This window comes from Camelina sativa, chromosome 17, assembly GCF_030686135.1.
Source record: "Camelina sativa cultivar CO46 ecotype springtype chromosome 17, ASM3068613v1".
Taxonomy (NCBI): Eukaryota; Viridiplantae; Streptophyta; class Magnoliopsida; order Brassicales; family Brassicaceae; genus Camelina; species Camelina sativa.
The window spans coordinates 30,974,567-30,998,706 of NC_141896.1; the positions used below are offsets into that span (position 1 = coordinate 30,974,567).

General features: G+C 34.2%; 2 protein-coding genes, 1 long non-coding RNA gene and 2 pseudogenes across 5 annotated transcripts; 2 read left to right on the forward strand and 3 right to left on the reverse strand.

Moving 5' to 3' along the window:
- Nucleotides 1–3,574: 3,574 nt before the first annotated feature.
- On the reverse strand, nt 3,575–5,553 carry LOC104757959 (uncharacterized). The gene is made up of 3 exons (XM_010480752.3): nt 4,928–5,553; nt 4,013–4,134; nt 3,575–3,914 (listed from the first exon to the last, which is right to left on the reverse strand). The coding sequence occupies exons 1-3, from the start codon at nt 5,300–5,302 to the stop codon at nt 3,764–3,766; spliced, it is 648 nt and encodes a 215-aa protein (XP_010479054.1). The 5' UTR covers nt 5,303–5,553; the 3' UTR covers nt 3,575–3,763.
- An 8,554-nt stretch (nt 5,554–14,107) lies between these two features.
- LOC104757960 (uncharacterized) lies at nt 14,108–14,680 on the reverse strand. Its single transcript, XR_762589.3, has 3 exons — nt 14,656–14,680; nt 14,341–14,449; nt 14,108–14,258 (listed from the first exon to the last, which is right to left on the reverse strand). It is a non-coding gene; the product is annotated as an uncharacterized LOC104757960 (long non-coding RNA).
- A 2,831-nt stretch (nt 14,681–17,511) lies between these two features.
- On the forward strand, nt 17,512–18,176 carry LOC104757962 (agamous-like MADS-box protein AGL29 pseudogene; annotated as a pseudogene).
- Nucleotides 18,177–18,215: 39 nt separating this feature from the next.
- On the reverse strand, nt 18,216–19,983 carry LOC104757961 (uncharacterized). Of its 2 annotated transcripts, none has more exons than XM_010480754.2 (6): nt 19,556–19,983; nt 19,349–19,466; nt 19,057–19,265; nt 18,921–18,948; nt 18,606–18,714; nt 18,216–18,511 (listed from the first exon to the last, which is right to left on the reverse strand). In XM_010480754.2, the coding sequence occupies exons 1-6, from the start codon at nt 19,826–19,828 to the stop codon at nt 18,430–18,432; spliced, it is 819 nt and encodes a 272-aa protein (XP_010479056.2). In that variant the 5' UTR covers nt 19,829–19,983; the 3' UTR covers nt 18,216–18,429. The 2 variants fall into 2 exon arrangements, with proteins under 2 accessions (XP_010479056.2, XP_010479055.2); XM_010480753.3 differs by having other exon boundaries at nt 19,057–19,268; nt 19,556–19,975.
- Nucleotides 19,984–21,379: 1,396 nt separating this feature from the next.
- LOC104757963 (uncharacterized) lies at nt 21,380–24,096 on the forward strand (annotated as a pseudogene). Its single transcript, XR_015586448.1, has 9 exons — nt 21,380–21,611; nt 21,805–21,910; nt 21,997–22,271; nt 22,379–22,484; nt 22,564–22,905; nt 23,000–23,079; nt 23,160–23,283; nt 23,502–23,798; nt 23,881–24,096. The product of XR_015586448.1 is annotated as an uncharacterized LOC104757963 (transcript).
- The last annotated feature ends 44 nt before the right edge of the window (nt 24,097–24,140 follow it).

Genomic DNA, 24,140 nt, shown 5'->3' on the forward strand with positions numbered 1-24,140 from the left:
CTATTTTTGGAATTTTAAAGATGTTGTGCTAAGTTTGAAAAAAAAAACTTATTCTAGTGCTATTTTTGAGAATCTCTCATTAATATATGCGTTTTCTTTTCTTAATATTGTATTTTAAAATTTATTGTAATTTTATTAGATTTTTTATTTAATTTATATATTACCGTGCTTATAGTTTTCTATTGTTTCTTTAATTATGTCAAATTAATTTTCTTCTAATTTCTCAACCTTGATTGGTTGGTCATAAACCCTTCTTTTTTTTGCAAACATAATTGTTACCATTATACATAATTGTTCACATCAACCTAATGGATGGATAAAATAGGCTAATCAAACACAAGCTTACAACAAACATAGATAGATAGATTGGAAAAAAAAATGTTGTTGATAGATCCATAGGAGCTCAAAGACTATGACACCCTGGTTTGCGGAAATGTTTAAAAGAATTGATTTGGCCACATATGTCATCAAAATGCACTTATTTTTCGGTGAATGGTCCTGAGAGAACTTCATGATGGGTGACCTTCATGAAAGTGATTGTCGGAACTGTGCGAGTGAAGACAAAACACAGAAAAAGATCATTTGTTGATTTGTAGGATCGGTAAACAAGTTTTTAAAGCCTCCCAGACGTAACAAACCGGCATCGAATATGGATGGGTCCACGGGACGGAAATAGATGTAGGGCCCACTTAAGAAGGTGGCCCATGGACTGAGAGTGGACATGGGCCCACTAAGCAAGGTAGCGATTGAGGCGTTACAGAGACATAGGCTACATCATGGTGTGTCAAAGACCCTTCCACAAATACATTAGGAAATTTAACATTAGTTACTATCAAAAGATTTTGTGACGTTAGAAAAAAGTTTTTAGTTTGATTGGTTGTCGAAGGCTCGGAGCAAGCCATTTTTAGATAGCAAAAAGACGTGAACATGTTCTCTCCAAACAGGAGGAGGACAGAGCCGAGGTTCTTTCTATTGTGGAGAAGGTTGGACACAAGGTTATCTCTCCTAGGGAGGAAGGTGGAAGAGGTTGGACGCAAGGTTATCTTCTTCCCTTAGGGAGCCGAGGTTTTCTCCATGGTGGAGGAGGTTGGATGCAAGGTTATCTCCATTAGGGATGAGGGCGGAGCCGAGGTTTTGTCCATGGTGATCATACATTATTGTGATGATACATCATTGATTAGTATATTATGTAATATATTTTTTCTTCAAAATATTTTTTGAGCCAACAATTTTAGTAATTAAAAACTATATAGAAATGAAAATAAAATAGTTGACTTAATGTGTTCATATAGACATTTTCTACGTGGTGATAAAGAATGTATTTGTAACATAGAGTATATTTAGGTGTAAAAAAAATACACTTTTAATAGTAAAATACATAAAAATTTGTAAATCGATATAAATCAGTATATTATAACAAAAATAAAATTTGTAAATAACGTACAACAAATTTTAATATATTTTTGTTAAATTTAATTTAATTTATAAAATTTTAAACTCGCACATCGGGCGGGTCCTCATCTAGTTGTAATATATAAGATAAGAGTATGTAATATTTAACGTATGCGTTTTTGTAACTATAAAAATGTTAAAGTGAAGAGACATATAATATGTTATTTAATGTGTTCATAAAGACAATTTGTTGGTAGTAGTAAAGACTAAAGAGTATATTTTAACAGTAAAATATATTTGTGTGTACATATACACTTTTAGTGGTAATGTATATAGTAGATTTGTAAATGGATATACATTGGTATATTATAGCAGAAAAAAATGACTATTTTCTATAACTAAAAGTTTATCTCTTTACTTTTATACATTGTTTTTACTTATGAAAAGAATTTAATATATATTCTTTGTTAAATTTAATTTAATTTTAATAACTTTGAACTCATTTACAACTATTTTCTTTAACTAAAAGTGTATCTATTTGCTTTTTTTTTTCAACCAAACAATAAATCAAAAGGAAATTTCACGGTTAGTTGTCCAAACTGGAGGAAGGGGTTTACAAAAGAAACTTCAGAGATAAGAGAACACGAAGCACGGAAAAGACAATCTGCTTTCGTATTTGACGCACGCGGGATCCAAGAGATATAGAATAGTGGGAAGGACTCCAGCGAGTTAAACTCACCGAGCAGGTTGGAAAAGGACGGCCAATCTTCACGGACTGCACAATAGTGAGTAACTCAGCACAATCAGTCTTGAAATGTTGACAAGCGATCTCTGCAGCACGTATCCGCTTCATGACCCACAACAACGCTTATAACTCCGAATGTAGGGGAGAGGGTCTCCGTCTTAGACACTTGGCCCCCGACAACAAGGTTCGTTTCTCACCAACGCAACACCACCAGCCCAATCCTGAATGCATATTGGTTGCTTTCCAGGAACCATCAATTTGACAACCAGGTGAAAAAACCTGGACATCCGAAGATGGAGATAGAGTTGACATGACCGTCTTAAAAGAGAGCGCCTCTTCCTAGGCTAACTTATCGTCCAAAGCCTGAGCAATTATATCATTTGCCTCAATCTCTAAATCTTGAAAAACTTTTTTGTTTATGACCTTTCAGATTGCCCATAAAATCCATGGTAATTGAAAAAGTTGATCAGGATCACCATGTTGAGAGGTATCCCTCTAGAAAACAAAATCCAAATTCGAGTACCGACTCATATGGAAAACCCTCTAACGAGACCAGAGTCGGAGATAAATTCCAAACTTCATACGAGCGAGGGCATTCAAAGAAAATATGATTAATATTCTCAACCGCAGAGTCACACTTTTTACACAAAATATCACATTGGACAAGTCCGTATATCAATTTATTTTTATAGATAGATTTTACTTACTAAAAATATTTATTTTATATTTTTTGTTAAATTTAATTTTATTTTAAAAACTCTAAACCTCACATCGGACGAGTCCTAATCTAGTATATACATATATTTAAAGGATGAGAAAAAGATTATGTTTCGCAGTTTGGTGTACTGTTTGAGTGGTTAGGTTTTGGTTGGTGAAAAAATATAACAAACAGAAGATAATAATATGTGATTTTTAGAATTAGACTTCTGAAGTTTGTTTGCCAATCTTTATATAATGAAGAGCAAGCAGTTGTCTTTCCATCCTCAGAAATTTACATCACCTCCTCATATATGTATACGAAAGAAAATGACCAGGTCAAAACCAAAAATTTTGGAAATCATGTGTTAGTTTTCTTCTATTATTTTTGTCTCTTTATATTACATCATATGTCATGACCATGTCAAACAATATTTTACTTATTAAAAAAACATAGGTTTATTGTCTTCCCCAAATGTTAGCAAATGTTTTTTGTACCAAATTTTGTATAAGAGGTCTGATCATATTTTAGGCCAATAAACAAAAAAAAAAAAAATAACTCACAACATTATATCTCTTATTCGGCTATGAACTAACTTTGGTTTTCTCGATGCATTAGAACTTAGTTGTACTAAGTTATTAATATATTTTTACACTTCCAAATGGTGGAAACAAGAACAACTCTGTTCCCAAACAAGATTTGAAACTTGGTCCAAAAATTGAATCTATATGGGACAAGAATTTGGAGACTAATGTCAATATGGTGGAACCGATGTAGTGGGGATACAAAGATATAACTTTTAGTTTCTTACAAGACATATAAGACAAGTTATGTTAACATAAGACAACAAAGAGATTACTACATAGAGAGTTTATTAAACTAGAATAACACAAATTAACACGATATATCTAATTAGATTAGAATTGCGATCAGGCTAAAAGCCAGAAATTTTTCTGCCATCTTGTGTTGATCAAGTACCCACCAACACCTTTGCATTGTTTCCTTACACCAATCGTCAAGCAATCTGCACCGTTGATGCAACGATTCACGAGCTCCTCTGATCTGCTAGGTCCACATAAGCTACACACACACAAAACGACAACAAAAAATTGTGTAAGTAATTATTGAAACGAGAGAATCATGATGGGGAAAGAGATCTGACGGTTGAGATGACGCACCAAGAGATGAGTGGTGCAGATTTTTTCTGACCCAACACAAGCACAGAGACTTCAAGCTTCTTCACTTGGCTTAACACTGTTGCTAGCTTTGGTCCTTGAATCACCAATGCCTCCACATCCACCTTTTTTCCAAAACAATTACATTATTATAGTTATGTTCTCACAAATTAGTATACACATTTGCTAATAATTTCTCCAAACTAATAGTATAAAACTCTCAAGGAATTTCAAGTAATTAATTATAATAAATGGTGAATGATAATGTTAGAAAAATATCTCGACAGTTTTCTTAGAAATTATCAATCTTACAAAAAACTCTACCTGATTACATGTTAATATGTTAGTTGTTTTCGAACAAGTACCATTTTTAAAAGCCAATTAAAGTATTCTTAAATGGGTAAGGACACTTTTTAAGTAACTACATTTGTGATACCAAGTATACTTTAGATCTAATAGCGAGTTTTAAAAACATTAGATCTAAACTAAGAACAAAAGCTGCATTTCTAACTGAAAAAGCTATACTTTACAGAATGAATAATGATGAAAGTATTCTCTAAATCCAAAGTAATTTTCTTTTCTTTTTTACAAAAAACAAAGTGAGGAGCCATCAGTCACTATGACCATCACAGAGACAGATTCTCTCACGCATGCATTACTCCAAATCCAATACTCAAGTACCTCAACACAACTTACTTATCCATCAAACCCAAAAAAATTAAAACCCAAATATGACTTCTCTAACTAGTTTCCAAAATCCAAACATAAAAAATAGCAATTATCTTCATTGCAAACTATAAAATTTGGAAGCTTAATTAAACCTTAGTAAGCCATCTCTTTGTGAAAACAATAATGATAGTAAGCTTAATTGTTTAATTTTTGGTTAACTAATAGTAAGCTTAATTAGTAAGTACGTACCTCGGGTTTACAAGCTTTGCAGAGAGAACCAAGAGATTGAGCCAAAGAAGGAGAAGGTTCATCATGAGGAGAGACAACATGAAGAAGAGTCATCAAATCTCCTTTGTTAGTCAAATGAGTCAAAGCCCACATCATGGCATGCTTAGACCTCGAAGTCTCGTCCACCACAACCATCACTCTCTTAGTTCTTGCAGCCGTGTCTCCACCAGAGTAAACCCCATAAAGACCCTCCATTGAGGAGTAACCACCACCACCACCGCTTGTGTCGTCGTTGAAGGCCGTTGAGCTATCTCCGGAAGTCCACCTTCTAGAAGCCGACCTCCAACCTTCTTTTCTGCTTAGTTGCCTAAGGATCGAGTTTCTCGAGAATTGCATTTTCTTTGGAGGAGTATAGTGATGGGAAGTTGAAGATTTATGTAGTGAAAAATGAAGAGAGAGGGAGGGAGAAGAAGTAGGTAGTAGGAGACTATAGTAGAGCCTAGAGAGAGAGAGAAAGTGAACAGGCTTTGATGTAAAACTCGAAATTGTGAAAGAGAAGAAGAAGAGAGAGAGAGAGAGAGGTGTAATTGGTTTTGCTAATAAAGAGTGAGCGACAGGGCATTAAGGGTGAATCATGTGCCCACAATAAAGTGTGTTATTTAATTGCTAAACTTTAAGCAACCAAACAATAGTATTTTTGTACCTTTTCTATATATATACGGTAAGATATTAGTTTGGTTTAGTTTAGTTCTGTTTTATTTGGTATAGAAATTTTACAATTCTAAAATGTCCATTTAAGTAAAACCGAATTGAAATTATTAGTTAGAAGTTTTTTGGGCTAAAAAGTACTAGTTAGAAACTAGAGAATAGGTTTGTCTTCAAAATTGTTATAAAGTTTTGTCATTTACTCCAACATTCACCATTTTAGCAATGTCACTTTTTTTATGGTCGCCAAACCTTTTAATAATGGAGCACAACTATTGTGAAAAATAGTCCATTTTGTAATAAATAATGTTTGGATTTTCACATTTTGGTTCGATTTTCATATTTTAGTCAATTTTGTAATAAATAATGTTTTCAAGACGACCGTAACGGTTTGGTTTTAATCTCCGCTTTCTTAGTTTTCTTTTGCATGTATGAATACGACTAATCATCTATAGCTGGAATATGAAGCAATTACACACTATAAAACTTCTACAAGTTTCCCTCTTTTCAAGGGTACGTTTCGAGGAGTCACATTCACAATTTCACCGATATGATGTTCAATACGATTACAATAGAGTTGATCAATAGTATCTTTTGATGTTATAAACACAAAACTACAACTACCAAAAGAAACAAGCATGGTGTTAGCAAAGAAGATCGTCATTGAAGATCATATGTATGTAAAAACATATGTGTGCTAGAACTATCGATTTGTATGATGAGGGGGTGTAACGAGTTTGCAAGTGCAAAATGTAAAGTGACATAGAAAGTTTGTTAACGAGGTTCGGTTAACAACCTACATCCCCGAGACCTAATCTAGAAATCATCCACTAAAAAAGACCGCAACCTACAATTGCTATATGGCATTCACCACTCTTTTCTAGAATTATAATAAAAGAAACTACTACTCTATTGTCTTCTCCGACGAGTATAGCTTCACAACAAAAACATCAAAAGATCTTTTCATCTTCTTGATGGGGCAACGTCACACACATGTGTGCCTCTCTCGATAAACTCTAGACGCGCAACCTCTCTTTGTCACGGCTGCCATCTAGATATACCCGAGACAAAAACCCTAAGGTCCAAATATTCTCGTAATTTTATTTTCTTGATTTGAAAATATATTGATCTCCATTCAAGGAAACTTCACGTCTCCAATAGAATCACGCCACATCATCTTCATTCCAAGCTTGAATCGTCCAATGTTTAGTTTTCTTCTTGCATATCGCAGCAGCTCCTTTTTGAACAACAAGACTTTGCACACTCGTCTTTGTTGCATCAACATACTCCGACTGTGTTACACATACCCATCTCTATTGCAACCTGCATTAACATACTAAGTCTAACAACCTGCATTAGCTTTTGTCTCATCATTTTGTTTATACGTTTTGGGGTTGACCGGTAGGTTTGTATGATGCCCTGCCCACTAACAAAGTGAACCAACACGAAGCTGTTCATGCAATAGAAATGAAACGTTTAATCACACATATCAAATCATACATGAATACATCAATACACCAAAGTCATATCAATACTATAGTATAGGGGTGGTCCAGAAAATGAGAAAAAAGGATCTTATCTCTTTCCCTATTAAACGTATATTTTGGTAACTTTATACGTACGTAAATTTATGGGTTTCATCTATGTGTCAGATTACCTCATTCACATTTTGCTTTCATATCTTCCTTTGTCCTCTTCTCCCATATCAATATATCATCGTCCCACACTTGTATATTTCCTTTGGAATTTTTTTGCTTCTTTGTTTTTTTCCTCACATTTTCGGTGTTTAAACAAGCCAATCACACACACAAATAAGACCGAAGGGCTTCAAGTTTGTACATTCCCTAACCTCAAAATTTAGTGCAACAAAACAAGGGTCTTCAATTTTGTAAGCATCATGATAGTAATTAATGAGTTCGTTTTATAAAACTTTGTTTTATATTTTTGGGTAATATTATAAAAACTTGGTGTTAAGGTTTATACAAGAAAAAATAAACATCACATCATGTTTAAAACAACTTCTATTTTTCTTATGATTTTAACAAGCCTTGAAAAAGAGATCGAACTCTTTAATTGTAAACACTATTAAGAAATATGCAATATTTTTAAATGTAAAATAGGACAACATCTGATCAAAGGTACTCGAATAATGTAATATTTTCAAACATGTTGACCGATGAGATGGTCAAATAATAATTCCAATTCAAACACGCATACTTCTATGGTACTAAGTTCTATAACCCATGTGTTTTCTTCTAAATTACTTCATAACGATAAGAAAAGGTTTGGTCAGTCTCTTCATTAAACATTAAACAAGACTAATAAAGTAATACAATAGAGATATGACCCCTGTGACTGTGGGTTGTGAGACACTCAGGGTAAAAATATAGGTAGTGAAAAGAATAGGACAATAATTATCAATTTTTACAGATTTGGAAACTGGTGGAAGGGTAAAATAGATTTTTTATTTTATTTTATTTGTGGGTGTGTGTATAAAATTAGAGAGTTGTTTGCTTCTGCATCTTCCTACATTCATTTGTCAGACTCAAAACAAGTGAAGAATCATTTATTCTGACATAACTTCCTACCACACAAAATTCTGTTTTAAGCTCATTGTAAAAATGCTTATTAGAACGTAATGTATAATATAATTGCATCTGTTTAAATGTAAAATCACAACATAAGAAATGCTTGTATTTTACTACAATAGTACTTATATAGTTATATGTATCTATATCTTTTTAGTATTAATTAAGGGAATTTTTGTTCTCTATAATAATGTTATTGAATTTTTTAAGTAGAAAGATAATGTAAGAATTATATTTTTAGTTGTTTAAAATGTGAACTGTGTAAATATGTATGAAATTTTCAAATACTTTATCGAATTTATTATTTTATTTTAATTAGATTTGAAGTAGATGGTACTAGTAAATAAGTAAAAACCCCATATATCAACTGTCGAAAATTAATGTCCAGTAAAAAGTTAAATTCTATGTTCACCTTTGAAGTTAAATTGTTTGTGTTACACGAATATTGGAAATAGGAAGCATGAAAGTAACAAGCTCACTCCATTACAGAACACTACATTAATATATTTATATATGTATGAACTTGATCAACTTCAAAACCACAATTACCTGAAGACACATATTTTGTTACAGCACGGCCAATGCAACATGCTAATTTAAGACCATTATGTCAACATTTTGCTTCAAACCCACATTTTAAAGTAACATGATGATTTACAAACTGTTGAAATTAGAAGTGAACTTCTCGAAAATGAAGTAATTATCATGTAAATGTGCTCAGAGAACTAAGTCAAGTATAGATTAAAATGTTTTGGAGTATGTGGAATAAATGAAGTAGTCTAGATAGAGAGGCTTATAAATTTGGTTTTCGTCAACGTCAATAATTATTGGTGATGCTGTAAGTTTCTCTGTAGTATTAATTAGTACTAGTATATATACTAGTATATACTATAAAAAGTATCGGTGATGTAAACTTGCAAGGTCCTCGTGAATTGAGCCACGTAACGTAAACTCTTTCTTTTTATTGTAAAAAAACTTGACCCCCAGTAAAAAATGAGGATGCAGAATCAGTAAAATAAAGAACCCGGTTTAAAGATTCCAGTGTCATTATGATAAATGAAAAAAAATTGTTCTAGTATATTATTTGAAAGATGTGAAAGCATGAAGACGTTATAGTACTACAAGGCTGTGTTGTAGGACTCTGGAAGATGTTTACGCGTCTTGGAGGAGTCACGGATATTGGATGACGTGGCAATACTTTTGAAGGCTTGTTAATTAGAGGACAAAATATTATCATATTGACTAGAAGATTTGGACTTATCCTTGTTTAGGAAAGTAGGTCATAGGAGGGTTCCTATATATTGTGTTATTAGGCCAAACATGTTGTTTGGCTGTTCAAGAAGAATTTTAGAGAACTAAGCGAGAAAGCTTTTAGGGTTCTTAGGGATTTTGGTTAGATTAAGAATTGGTCAGTGGCAAGTCGTGTTGACTGTGTGTAAATCTGATTAAACATATCTTGTAAGATTGTTTAAGTGATTCTTAATAAGAAAAGAAGTTCTTTTCAATATTGGCTGCATCTTCGTTTTTACAATTGGTATCAGAGCAGTCAACCGACGAGAGCTCTATACTCGCTACAGGTTGAGATCTTGGGATAATGATGCAGTCGGGTAATGAGTTGATGATGCTTCAAAGGGCTGTGATCTTGGATGAACAAAGCTATGGTCGTTGGAAGGTCCGCATGGTTTAGTTGATCCGTAATCTTGGTGAGGATGCTTGGACGGCTGTTGAAGAAGGCTGGGAGCCTCCATATGAGAAAACCGAAGCTGGTGACAATATCACTAAACCTAAGGCACGCTGGACAGTGGAAGAAAAAAACTTGTCTAAATACAATGCTAGGGCTCTTAATGTTATCTTTGGTGCTATTGATAATGATGACTTTAAGCTTGTTCAAGGTTGTGAGTCAGCTAAAGAAGCTTGGGATATTCTGCAGAAGACTCATGAAGGAAACTCAAGTGTCAAAAGAACAAGATTGGATCAGCTTGCTTCTCAATTTGAAGTCCTAAGGATGGATCCAGAAGAGACAATCTCTCAGTTCAGTGCTAAAATGAGTTCTATTGCCAATGAAGCTAAGAATCTTGGTAAAACATACAAGAATACCAAGTTGGTTAAAAAATTAATTAGGTGTCTGCCATCTAAGTATGCAGCACACAAAGCTGTCATGAGAGTCTCTGGAAACACTGATACTTTGAGATTTGAAGATCTGGTTGGTATGTTGAAGTCAGAAGAGATGGAGGTTGCTGAAGAACAGAGAATTCATGACAAAGGGATTGCATTCAAGGTAGATGACACAAACGACCAGTTGAAAGAGATAAAAGATAACATGTCCTTGATGGCAAGAAACTTTGGAAAAGCTCTCAAGCGTGTTGAAAAAGGACAGGGACGAGAATTAGCATGTTGGAATCGAAGTGCTACAGGGAGGTCTTGTTCTACGCCAAATATATATGAGAAAGAAAAAGCTAATCGGAGAAAAGAGATTCAATGTCTTGAATGTGGTGGTGTTGGTCATTACAAACTTGAGTGTCCAATGGTTAAGCGCAAGGAGATGAAGTGCTTTGAATGTAAAGGGATTGGACATTTAAAATTTGAATGCCCAAACATGGTGAAAGGAAAGAATAAGGCATATGTTAGCTTTAGTGATTCAGAATCAGAGAGTGATGGGGATGAAGAAGATGGACGAATGTTGAATCTTTTTGCATACAGTGCTAAAAGTGATGATATAGCTGATGAAAGCTCAGATGATGATGATGAAGAATCAATTTCAAAAGAGAGCTATTGTATTTTGTATGACAATTGGGTTCAGTTGTGTAATGAAAAGCTGTTACTTGTCAAGGAAAAACTAAAATTGGAAGCCAAGGTCAATATGCTAGAAGAAGAATGTAAGTCTGAAGTTACAACTTGTAAGGAGCTACTTCCTGCTGAAAAGGAGTCGCTTGAGAGAAAGTTGAGAAATCTTCAAGAACTCTATGGTTTGGAGAAGGAAAGATCAACAAGCCTTGAAAGGGAGCTGAATGAGAATCACAAGAAGATTAGGATGTTGAATAATGGTGGCAAGAAGCTTGATGAGATACTATCTATGGGAATTGTAGGATCTCAACATCAAGGTCTGGGTTATCATAAAGAGGAGACTGTTGAGCTGTTGTCTCGTGATAAATCAGTAAGTTTCGTTAAGAGCAATGTAAATCATGAAGCTGAGTCAAGTATTCTGGAAAAAGTGGTACAACAGAAGGTCTCTGTAGCACCAACCCAGAACACACGACATCAACATATATCTTCTCGTGAGCGAAAAAGTTGGACTAAATCCAAGCGAGGACGAAGGGTTTATGAATGCTTTCATTGTGGTAAAAGTGGTCATGTGAGATCTTTCTGTTACAAGTTTAAGAACAAGATCAAGGAGCTTTGGATGGCAAGAAAGTGTTTTATTGATCCCTTTCATTTTTCTAGAGTCTGGGTGGCTAAAAAGGATTTGTACAATAAAAATTTCGAGAATGATGAGACAAAGTATGATCAAGGTTGCAAAGAGTCTGAGGAAATCAACCTATGCTGCAATCTCTCGAAGATAATCACTGAAGAAGATGTTGGAGTTGAACCTGAGGTTCTACAGAAGCATGTTGCAGAACCACCTGTACAAAAAAAAGTCACAACTGAATCAACAAGATCCAATAGTAATGATTGGAATGATGAATCATCAGGAGTCTTAGCTATATCTAAACAGTTGCAAGGTCATAAGAATCAGTCTGCTGCAGTTGCATTTGTTGAGCAAACCGTTCGTTATGTTCAGCTGAATTCTCAAGGAGTGCCACAACATTTTTTTTTGTTTCACAGGTTGAACCTAAGAACATTATAAAAGCTCTTGAGGATTATTTTTGGTACAAGGCATGATAGGAAGCTTGTTGTGTCTCCCTGCATATATGTCTTCATCCTTGTTTTTATATGAATGTGCACTCACGCTGGGGGAGTATGATGAGATGGTGATATTGGTGATGATAGTGATGTTGTGGCTGAATGTGGTTGAGGCTTATGGTTTTGAAAGATTCTAGTAATATGCACATCTGGAGCTTGAGTTGTCACATTCAGATAAAAAGGGGGAGAATGAAAGCATGAAGCCGTTCTGGTGCTACAAGGCTGTGTTGTAGGACTCTGGAAGATGTTTACGCGTCTTGGAGGAGTCACGGATATTGGATGACGTGGCAATACTTTTGAAGGCTTGTTAATTAGAGGACAAGATATTATCATATTGACTAGAAGATTTGGACTTATCCTTGTTTAGGAAAGTAGGTCATAGGAGGGTTCCTATATATTGTGTTATTAGGCCAAACATGTTGTTTGGCCGTTCAAGAATTCAAGAAGAATTTTAGAGAACTAAGCGAGAAAGCTTTTAGGGTTCTTAGGGATTTTGGTTAAATTAAGAATTGGTCAGTGGCAAGTCGTGTTGACTGTGTGTAAATCTGATTAAACATATCTTGTAAGATTGTTTAAGTGATTCTTAATAAGAAAAGAAGTTCTTTTCAATATTGGTTACATCTTCGTTTTTACAAGATGTTCTTGTGTTAACTAAGCATGTTTGATTCTTTGCATAACTAGAAAACATCACGGGTTTTATAGATGTACATATACGAGATACCTATTTAAAATTAGATTTGGCGCAAAGTGTGAGAATAGAAACGAATTAAGATTTAAGGGTCACGTAAATGATATATTGTGTTACTCTTTTATGTGTCAGCCTTTTCTCCAACCCGTGATGCTAGGAATCAGCCTAACTCTCATCATTGTCACTCATGTCTTTGTTTATTTTATTAAATTTATATTATTCTTTTATTTTCTTATGCCTTTCTTAATCTACAGTTTGTGTAACTTCTTCTTCTTTATATAAATATGTTTTCGTTTATGAGTTTAGATTAATATGTAATTGTAGATGCTTTTAAATATTTATTTTTTCCATTCTTCTCAATATTTTTAGATGCAAAAATCCAATTATACTCTTAAAGAGTAATCATTAGATTATTTGTTTTTTCTTGAAAATATTGGTTGACATATACGAATCCCCTTTTCAGGTCTCTCTCATGCAAGTGTTCCTGGCGAATAAATTGTTTGTTTGATGCTTCGTTTTTACATATCTATATGATTGATGTTACGTAGGTGCTTGCATTTCTAAACAAGAATTGAAAACCAAGTTGTACTTATAGATACATTTAGATACAGTTCTTGTGATTACTAAATTACTACTACATATAAGACTCGTCTTCGACATCAAATGGCATCTGGAAGATTTCGTTACTATTATTAGTGAATCACAAACTTAACCAAGAAGAAGACTGAACTGAATAAAAATGTTTATAATTGAGTTATGCAGCACTGTTTTCAGAACAATAGTTAATTCTTAATTACTCAACATAACTAAACATGTTACAATCATACACACTCTTAATAGTTACCAAATATGAGAATATTTCTCGGTAAGATCACTCTCAATGGCTACTTGCAATATCATCAACCTCGAAGAAAAGCATTTAGCATTCGCTAAGGCTTTGTTTGTATACTACCACATAACATATGGTTGTAATCTAAAGCTACACGTCCTGTCAAGATTGGACCAAACCATAAACTCTTCCATGGTTCGGTTCCACTCCAAACATAATTAGATGGTTTATGTACAATACTTTGTTCAATGTGCTGCTATGACGTAGATTGATTCTAATCTCCAAACACTTTACAAATTTTGAGTTCTATTTTTGGTCTTTACTAAGTAGAGTAACTGCAAACTTTGTTCAATATTCACACATTGTCTGCGTTTATAAATGAGAATCAAAGAACAAATTTTAAAATTTTGACGTCAAGATAAAATACAACATTGATCAAACTCTACTTAAACTATTTACACAAGCAATACTTGAAAAGAGCCACACAGAATGACAAACCCAAAGACAGTTGGAGTATCATCTCCGCTTTCATCGCATTAGATAGAGACCTCTTATAACTTTCAGAGAGCCCTAAGAACAACCTTGCTAGTCGCATGAACACCCTTAGCAGCTATCTTCAGTGCACCACGAGCTTGGGATAACCTGAAAAGCGAACACCAAAGATGCTACTTAGTTAACTCAAATAAAAATGTATCTCAAGATCATTAGCAGAAATCAAACATACCCTCCAAAAGCAAGTCCCCAAGTAGAAAGTGTGTAGAACATTTTCCCAGCATGCCATATATCCACCACCTTCCCTACCTTGCTCAGAGTTGTTACTTCTTGTACCATAACTGCAAAATTAAGCCAGTCGAAAAGCCACATGAACAAACTAGAAAATTACTGGTAAGATCGGTGACAAATAGAAACCTTTAAATACCGCTAATTCTTCTAACATTTGTGATTACTAACAACTAAAACAACAGACTCAGGGTTACTATATCAAACCCTCTATTTAAAAGCTAAAACTGAAAGAGATATTAAGTTGTGTAAAACTTACGCTTCTGAAGCTCTTCAGGTTTCTGCAAATGGAAAGTAGCAGCCAAGTCAAAAATCTAAGATTTTTGATGTAGTTAAACATTCCAAAACTGCATACATACTCAAAGGGAACTAAGAGACGAATACAATACCTTAGCTTTGGGATTAGACATAATGCATTTAGCCAAGAAGTGAGCAACAGCATCAACCACATGCTCTTCATTCACAACATTAATAGGAACCATCCCATCAGTAACCAAAACCCACCAACTTGGCTCTTGATGATCCATCTCTATTAGCACTTCAACAGTCTTTACATCATCTTCTGAAAAACATACAACACAATCCAGGTATCAACTGACAACACCAACTTGGCTCTTGATGATTCATATCTATTACCATTAACTGACAACTCCTAGGTCTCTGAAAGAATGCTTTTACTTCCGCATAATCCAGGCAGCTTTAGCTGCTGTTGGAGCACCTGAAAATCAGTCGATGTGATAAACGGGTCTGTGTATTTTGTTTATGCAATTCTCCTTAGCATGTTGGTATTAAATTTATTTCATCAATTTACACATTCTTTTCGGGTTTTTGCAAACCGGAGAAGCTCTTGTCTCGTCGGTTGATAAAATGATATTTGTTCGATCCACAACTGTTGGCAAGATGGTACAGTCTTCAGACTTGGTTTTTCATTCTAATCAGTTTATTACGAGTTAGGGCATCTCCAACCCCATTCTATTTTAGAGTCAAATCTCTATTATAGAGCAACATTTGCTCTAACCCTACTCTATATTTTACTCTAAAATAGAGAAAATAATAGGATTGCTCTATATATAGAGCAACTCTATTCTCACCTCTATTTTTTTACACTAACTCTATTATAGAGGTGAAAATAGAGTAATACATTGGAGAAAAACAGTGCTCTATTTTTGAGTTACTCTATTTTAGAGAAAAAAATAGAGAAATACAATGGAGATGGTCTTATACTTATGTAATATGTTGCAGATAATAAGAAATGTTGCTGAGACATGGACACCTGTCACTCTCGAGCTTGGTGGTAAAGATGCATTTATCATATGTGAAGACGCAGATGTCTCACATGTAATTGTTCTTTCTGTCTCATGGTACTCTCTTTGTGCTTTTATGGTTTATAATTGGAAAAAGGAGGTGTCCCCTTGATAAAATTAATGCTTCTGTTGTACAATTTAGGGTGCACAAGTGGCTGTAAGGGGCACTTTTCAGTCAAGCGGGCAAAATTGTGCGGGTGCTGAAAGATTCTAAGTTCACAAAGACATTTACAGTGCATTCATTAGCCAAGTAACCAAGATTGTGAAGTCAGTTTCTGCTGTAAGTGCTCTGTAATTAAAAACGGATAACAATTTGCGTGACATTTAGTTTTATCCTTATTACAAACAGAAATTCAGCCGGTTCCTGATAGTTGTTTGTCTTGTGATTTGTTGTTTGTCATCTTGACTCAAGCCTCTTCATTAGTATGTCGTAATGGGTTCTGTTTTCACCACCCTCGAATTCTATTCTTTTGTTTCCTACTAGTATATGTAAGCCACATCGGAGGTTAACTGGCATTGTGATATATCTAATGATGTGGAAGTTTGAGTTAACCAAAAATCTATTAGTTCCAGCCACATTAGTCTTCTATGGATACCATGTTAAGATTGCTGAGTCACATATATATAAATAGTCATTGGAATTTTTAAATAGGAGATAAAATTTTTGTTGTTCAAAAATTTAATTGGTGAACAGATTTAAAATTGTTTGCAAAATGTTATTTATTTTGAAGATTATATTGTGATAATTATTTTTAATATACTTGAATAGTTATCCAATTTTTTTTAACTGGAGAATAAGTTTTTCATTTTCAAAAGTTAAATAGATGAATAAGTTTAAATTGTTTGTGGTATGTAATTTATTTTTATAATTATTGTGATAATTCATTCAATTATTATTTTTTAAATATAGTTGAATTGTCATCAGACTTTTTCAAAATAAGAGAATAAGTTCAGTATTTCAAAAAATTAAATAAAAGGTTTATAAACTTTTGTGAAATGTAATTTACTTTTAATAATTAAACAGGTTATGAAATTGAGAATTAAATACATATTCAGATTTTGTTAGTTGATTAAATATTTTAATTTAAAAAACTAATAGAAATAAACATTTTTCATATATTTCAATGGTATATTTATTGAAATAATAATGAGAAGTAAGGTTATTTATTAAAAAAAAAACATAAGTTCTGTGAGTGCGACACCTCAGCTTTTTGGTGAGAGTGTTTCTCTATTAATATGTATAGGAGATTTACACCCAAAATTGTAAATTAATTGAATATAAATTAAGATATGAGTTGTAATGCTGTCAAAAATATATGAGCTGTAAATGAGATATAAATAGACGTTTCTAATTAATTATATCCAGAAATATTACTATTTTTATTTAATATGATATTTATTATTATAATACATATATGGTAATAATTTCTTATGTAAGATTTATTTTTGTCAAACTACTTTAATTGTGTATGGGTGAAAGTAAACTGTTTTGCTTTAAAAAGAAATTTCTTTTGTCAACTTGCTAATTTCTCTTGGGTAATTTAAACTACCAATTAACAAGAGCTCCAATAGTAAAATAATACTAATAATAGTTAATATCTATGGATATGGATTGAATACATAAAAAGTAATCAAAGCTCTCATAAGGTAATGCAAGCTTTTCAAAATGGAGTTACTGAAAATGTATTTATGCAAAAACAATAATTTCCTAAAACTACACATATATGATGATGAGGTCCAATGACAACTTTCTCCTCATTGATTACTATAAATACATAAAGAAATACATGAGAAAAATCAATCTTCTTCTTATTTACAAAAACATAGATTACAACCACATCAAACCATTTCACTTAAAAAAAAAATGGGTAGGAGAAAGATTAAGATGGAGGAAGTGCAAGACACAAACACAAAGCAAGTAACCTTCTCGAAACGTAGGCTGGGTTTGTTCAAAAAGCGAGTGAGCTTGCAACTTTGTGCAACGCCGAGGTTGGTATTGTTGTCTTTTCTCCAGGAAACAAACCTTATACCTTCGGGAAACCGAATTTTGATTTGATTGCAGAACGGTTCAAGAATGAATTCGAAGAATCAGATAGCTTTGAAACATCGGGCGATAGTAGTGGAGGCAGCAGAGCTAGGCAAGATAAGAAGATATGTAAACGCCTCGACTCCATCATCGAAGAAGCTGAAGCTGAGAAGAAACATGGGGAAGATCTTCACAAGTGGCTTGAATCTGCTGAAGAAGAAAGGTTTAATAAGCCCATTGAGGAGTTTACTCTTGAGGAGCTCAAGGAATTTGAAGCTAAGATGAAGGGACTGGGAGGTGGCATCCAAATCAACCTTGATAATATGCAGGCTTCGTCCTCTCTCTTAAAGATTAGCATGCAGTTATGCGAGTGAGGAATCAAAAATAACAAGACCATAAGTACAACTGGAGGACCAAGTTATGATTGATGTTACGTAGGTGCTTGCATTTCTAAACAAGAATTAAAAACCAAGTTGTACTTATAGAGTCTTTCAGAAACAGTTCTTGTCTGCGCTTATAAATGAGAATCAAAGAACAAATTTTAGAAGTTTGAAGTCAATATAAAATACAACATTGATCAAACCCTATTTACAGAATTTACACAAGCAATACTTGAATAGAAAAGAGTCCAACAGAAAGACAAAAAGATAGTTGGAATATCATCTCCGCTTTCATCGCATTAGATAGAGACCTCTTATAACTTTCAGAGAGCCCTAAGAACAACCTTGCTGGTCGCGTGAACACCCTTAGCAGCTATCTTCAGCGCACCACGAGCTTGGTATAACCTGAAAAGCAAACGCCAAAGATGCTACTTAGTTAACTCAAATCAAAGTGTTTGTGTTTCAACTTGTCAAGATCATTAGCAGAAATCAAACATACCCTCCAAAAGCAAGTCCCCAGGTAGACAGTGTGTAGAACATTTTCCCAGCATGCCATATATCCACTACCTTCCCTACCTTGCTCAGAGTTGTTACTTCTTGTACCAGAACTGCAAAATTTAAGCCAGTCGAGAAGCCACATAAACAAACTAGAAAACTATTGGTAAGATTGGTGACAAATAGCAACCCCTAGCATACCGCTAAATCTTCCCACATTTGTGATTACTAACAACTAAAGTAGCACACTCGGGGTTACTAAATACCAATTAAACCCTACATGTAACACTGAAAGAGATATCAAGCTGTGTAAACTTACGCTTCTGAAGCTCTTCAGGTTTGAGATTCTGCAAATGGAAAGTAGCAGCCAAGTAAAAATTTAAGTTACTTGATCTAGTTTAACATTCCAAAACTACATACATACTCAAAGTAAACTAAGAAGACGAATAGAATACCTTAGCTTTGGGATTAGACATAATGCATTTAGCCAAGAAGTGAGCAACAGCATCAACCACATGCTCTTCATTCACAACAACGTAATGTTCATTATCGATGGCGCTTTGTTCCTCAACATTACTAGGAACCATATCATCAGTAACCAAAACCCACCAACTTGGCTCTTGATGATCCATCTCTACTAGCACTTCAACACTCTTCACATCATCTTCTGAAAACAAATAAACCCCTTAACACAATTCTAACTTTACGATCTTGAAAGATTCGATAAAAAAAAAAAAACAAACAAACCTGTTGGTTCCTTGAATGGAAACTGATTTTGAGTTCCATTAGATAAAGCTTGTCTTAGATTCTCTAATCTAGCCAAGAAATCTCTTGAAGTAACCATTGATACCAGTCGAGCATAGAGCTGAATTTAGAAAATTTCAACCAAATTTATTAACAAATCCCTAAAAAATATTCGAATTTGAAATTGAGTATTTGTTGATATATGCTTACGTCGCTAGGGCAATCGTGAGATGATAACGCAGCAGATTCAGCGAGAGACTCAAAAAGCTTAAGATTCGCTTCAAGCAAGGTCCTGAGATGACGATTCTCTTGTCGGAGAGCTTCTAATTCACGATCTCGTGGATCGGTGATCGAATCTGTTGACTCGTGATTCTCGTCATGGTTGTGGTGGTGGTGGTGATGGTAGGTTTCCACGGCCGTCCACGCTACGTCCGCTACTTCTAGAACTGTCTTCGTCACTTCGATCGCGTGGTGGCTCGTCATGGTTTTGATCTTCTTCTTCTTCTTCTTCGCCGTCTCTTTTCTCGATTTTTTTTTTGTATTCTGGATTTGATGATAATCTCTGACTTTTTTTTTTCAGATTTTCAAAGAGACTACTTGTCGTTTGCGTGTTTAAAAACGACAAGCAAGCTTATATAATATTCACATTCACGCAAACGACAAGCAAGCTTATATATTATTCACATTCAATACTTTTTAAATTTTTTAAATGGTTTGCAAACGAGTTGGTTAGTATGTGGTGATATCAATATTTCTTTAGCATTTGCAGATAATAATATCTCAGAGCTGAAATTTGATGGTTTTAATTAGAAATTCAAAAAGTTTACTTGAGAAATTTGGAAGAGAATTAAAGATTTTATTCCAAGGAAATTTCTTTTTTCTTTAAGGTATGTTAATATGTTTTTTTAGTTACTCAATTTCCATGATATACCAACATCTTTTTATGCATCTATAAGTTACATATTATATTTGCTTGGTTCATGTTATATATATAATTTCTTTTATCATTTTACACACAAATTTTACACTTTACAAACATATATAACTCACTTTTAATTTTACATCTTTTTAAAAGTCGTTCATAATTATAGTAGGATTTTATAGTTTTTCAAAATAGATGGATGAATAATATAAAACATAAATCTCTATTAGAATATCAGATATAATGGATTTTTTTGATGATGTATCTTGATATTAACGGAACTCTAAACATCAAGATTTTTGTTTGTCAACAACATTAATTATTTAGGTTAAATGAGCAAATTTTGAGAAATATTGTTTATATATATATATGATATAATACAGTTCGGTGTGAACTTTTCGCGCCAAATTATCTGCTTTAAAATCTAGGCAACAAGAAACCAAAGGTAAAGAAAAAAAATTCCCTTATCGCTCAATAAAAATGGTTGGCCACTCGTTAAAAAACACTATCTTCATCAGATCTGAGCAGTATGTAAAAAATGCTACATCTCGCTTATCGACACTAATTATCGTTCAAACAAGAGATTTCATCGTTGAAGGTTGGCGCCTCATCGTTTAGTAGCGAACATAACTTATCATGTTTCTAATTGTTAGTTTTCTTGTAGGATCCATCCACAAACTTGTTAGATTTTATAATTCCTGCCTATTCGGTTCAAACTAAACAGTTAATGATTCAAACACATTTCATTTAATCGTTACTTCAGTTATTCTATCATGGAAATTATGCTTACACAATTAAATTTCACAATATCATCAAATTTTTCGGTTTCAATTCTTGATGATAAAATATATAAATTCGACGAAAAAGATTTCTTCCACTGTTTTTTTTTCTTTAAGGCGCCAAAATAGCTATTTGTCTTTGAACTAAATAATAACCAAAAACTTAACAAATACCAAAATATATTGTGATTTCTACTATTAAGTATTTCAGATTTCTACTATTCTGTAAAATGTGTGCCGTTTTGTGAGAAATGGAGACCGACGTTTTGTCGTTTTCAGATAAACAAAGAAAACAACTCCTTGCCGTTTTTTCGCTAGGTTTTTTAAGGCTTTCTCATTTTATTTTCTCATCAACGAGGACATCGTCATCGCTCACTTCCGTTTACACTTGGCTTAAGCAGCGAGAAATGTCTGGCGACTCGGCGATTACGGCTATGAGGACGGCGGAGATGAATCCGAATTACGGTAAGAGTAATTCAAAGGACGTTGATGCAACAACAGCGTTAGAGTCGAAGATTCTGGAAGCTATGCGGTCTCGAGTAACCTACCTCAGAAACAAAGCAGAGTAGTCTCTCAATCTCTTCGTCTCTAACCTCTATACTCTATAGTCGTGAATTCTCTGTGTGCGATTGATTACGTTCGATTGTTTTTCTAGGCATTGATGATATATACATTTCCTGGTTCGATTAGGGTTTGTATCGTCAGATGATGTTTGAATAGTAGAATCATATTTGCAGTTTATTTATTTTATTTTGTAGCTCCTTCACATTCGTGAGTGTTCGGAGAATTCTAGAGGAATACATGGGATTGGAGAAGTTTGCTCTGGATGATCATAAGACCTTTGTTAAAGTGAATATGGTTAAGGTGGCCTTTCTCTTCATACTTTGTCATGTAACCATTTGAATTCTCATGTCACATAAGAAATACTAATGTTTCTTTCTTGATGGCAGTGCTTAGAAGAAGCTGGTAATGGTGATGCTTCCGAGAATTCTCAAGAAACTGAGAGGAAACTGTCTGAAGAAAACGGGGAAATGAATGATGTAAGGGACGATACTGGTGTTTATGAGGAAATGGAAGGTTCCACTGAGAGGGGACTTATGACTGGAGAGAACAAATCCAAGATGGTGGCTAAAGATATGAAGGACAAGGGAAATAAAGAATCCCTGGAGAGTGATATTAGGAGAGTCCTCCGAGAAAGAACTTCGTATGTTAAGGCTAATGCAGAGTAAGTTTAATGATTGCAATTAAGGAATTATGGTTAAAAATGTTTCCTCTTTCATGGCTTAAGAAGATGGACTTTTCTGTTTAGTAATGGCTTTCTTTATTTTTCAGGACAATTACGATGGGTTCACTTCGTCGACTTTTAGAGGAAGATCTTAAATTAGAGAAGCTGTCTCTTGATCCCTTCAAGAAGTTCATTAACAACGAATTGGATGAGGTGAGTACTTGAAATTTATTATGTAATCTCTTGAGTATAGTGGGAGGCAAGTCTTTTGATTCTTTTATTGGTTAATTAGGTACTAGCAATTCCTGATGTTCCTAAACGTTCGACTGAGTCTACTGGGAAAGATCTAAGGAAAAATGTGAAGAGCACACAATCTGAGCAAGTAAGTAGTGAAGAAAATTCTGATTCAGATGCTGAGACTGAGACTGAGACTGAGAGTGAGGGGGATATGGAGAGCGACGAAGTAGCTGTAAAGAAGACAATGCCCCGAAAAAGAAGATTATCAAAACCAGAGATGATGGGAAAACGGAAAAGTGAAAATGGCAAACATGTATCTGGGAGAAAGAGGGCAAAGCATACAGAAACGGACTCGGAGACTGAGAGTGATGCTGGAGATAGTGAAAAACCTTTTAAGGTATAACATCTTGGTTGTGATTTTTTTATCTCGAATCACATTAATACCTTGTACAGCTTACCCATTTGGTTTCTGTATTTATGTTGTTCAACAGCAGACAAAGGAGACTGTAACTACTGTTTATGGAAAGCGTGTTGAGCATCTTAAATCAGTCATCAAATCTTGTGGGATGAGGTGTCTATCAAACTTGGTACATTCTTAATAAGTTCGGTGTTTATTCATACTCCAGTCACTTTATTGTTTTTTCTTGGCAGGGTTCCTCCTAGCATTTACAAGAAAGCCAAGCAGGCTACTGAAGAGAACCGTGAGGCCACTCTAATGGAAGAACTTGAGCAGATACTTGCCAAGAGGGGCTGTCGTCAGATCCTTCAGAGAAAGGTAGTGTGACGCTGGGAATGATTTCTTTTGCTTTAAACAAAACGTTTATCTTCCATTTTATTTATTGAGGTCAGTAGTTTTTACGAACTGATTCTTAGTTCAACTGATCTTAACGTGAATAAGCATGCTGACTGATGTTTGTGGTCTGTCGGAAGCTTGGATGAAATAGTTTATAAGTAGACATACTCTAAATAAACTCTCTGGCTTTACTATGACAGAGATCAAAGAAGTGAAAAATAGGAAAACTATATCAAAAGAGCTTGAGGGTCTCGATACAAGCAACATCGTATCAAGTTCGAGGAAAAGATCTACCACAAGTTTTGCACCACCTCCCAAGCCAAAATTTACAGTGGATAGTGAGAGTGAGACTGAGAGTGATGAACCAGAAGATGCTGAGGGTAGCGAAGAAGAAGAGGAAGGTAATGAAGAAACTGAAGGAAGCCAAAGCGAAGAAGAAGAGGAAGGTTATGAAGAAACTGAAGGAAGCCAAAGCGAAGAAGAAGATTCAAACAGCGGTGAGAATCTTGATCTCTCATCTAAATGACCAACTGATCAAGTTTTAAAACTGATGATCCGTGGCTTTTTTTTTTTTTGCAGAGGATGATGGTGGAGAAGAAAGCGAATGATTTAACGATTATCTCGACTCAGTGTCAGACAGCAAGGAATCTTTAATCAACTGTAACTTGGGTTTGTTTGTATCTGTGAATGACATTTTGTTCCTTTAGCCTTTAACCATTAGTATGACTGTGAAATGGATTTTGGAGACGAATTGGATAGAAAGGATAACTAAAGATTAAGATGAATATTTTCTTTTTTTTTGGTGTGAAAGATTAAGATTAAGATGAATATTAAGCAGG

Bases quoted from the DNA above. Each gene is read 5' to 3' on its own strand.
- LOC104757961 (XM_010480753.3), bottom strand. From the start codon at position 19,828: ATGACGAGCCACCACGCGATCGAAGTGACGAAGACAGTTCTAGAAGTA. The intron at 19,269-19,348 runs GTTTGTTTGTTT...ATTTGTTTTCAG, and splicing joins TCCATTCAAGGAACCAACAG to AAGATGATGTGAAGAGTGTT. The intron at 18,949-19,056 runs GTATTCTATTCG...TTCCATTTGCAG, and splicing joins TGTCTAATCCCAAAGCTAAG to AATCTCAAACCTGAAGAGCT.
- LOC104757959 (XM_010480752.3), bottom strand. From the start codon at position 5,302: ATGCAATTCTCGAGAAACTCGATCCTTAGGCAACTAAGCAGAAAAGAA. The intron at 4,135-4,927 runs GTACGTACTTAC...TTTGGAAAAAAG, and splicing joins GCAAAGCTTGTAAACCCGAG to GTGGATGTGGAGGCATTGGT. The intron at 3,915-4,012 runs GTGCGTCATCTC...GTGTGTGTGTAG, and splicing joins TCTGCACCACTCATCTCTTG to CTTATGTGGACCTAGCAGAT.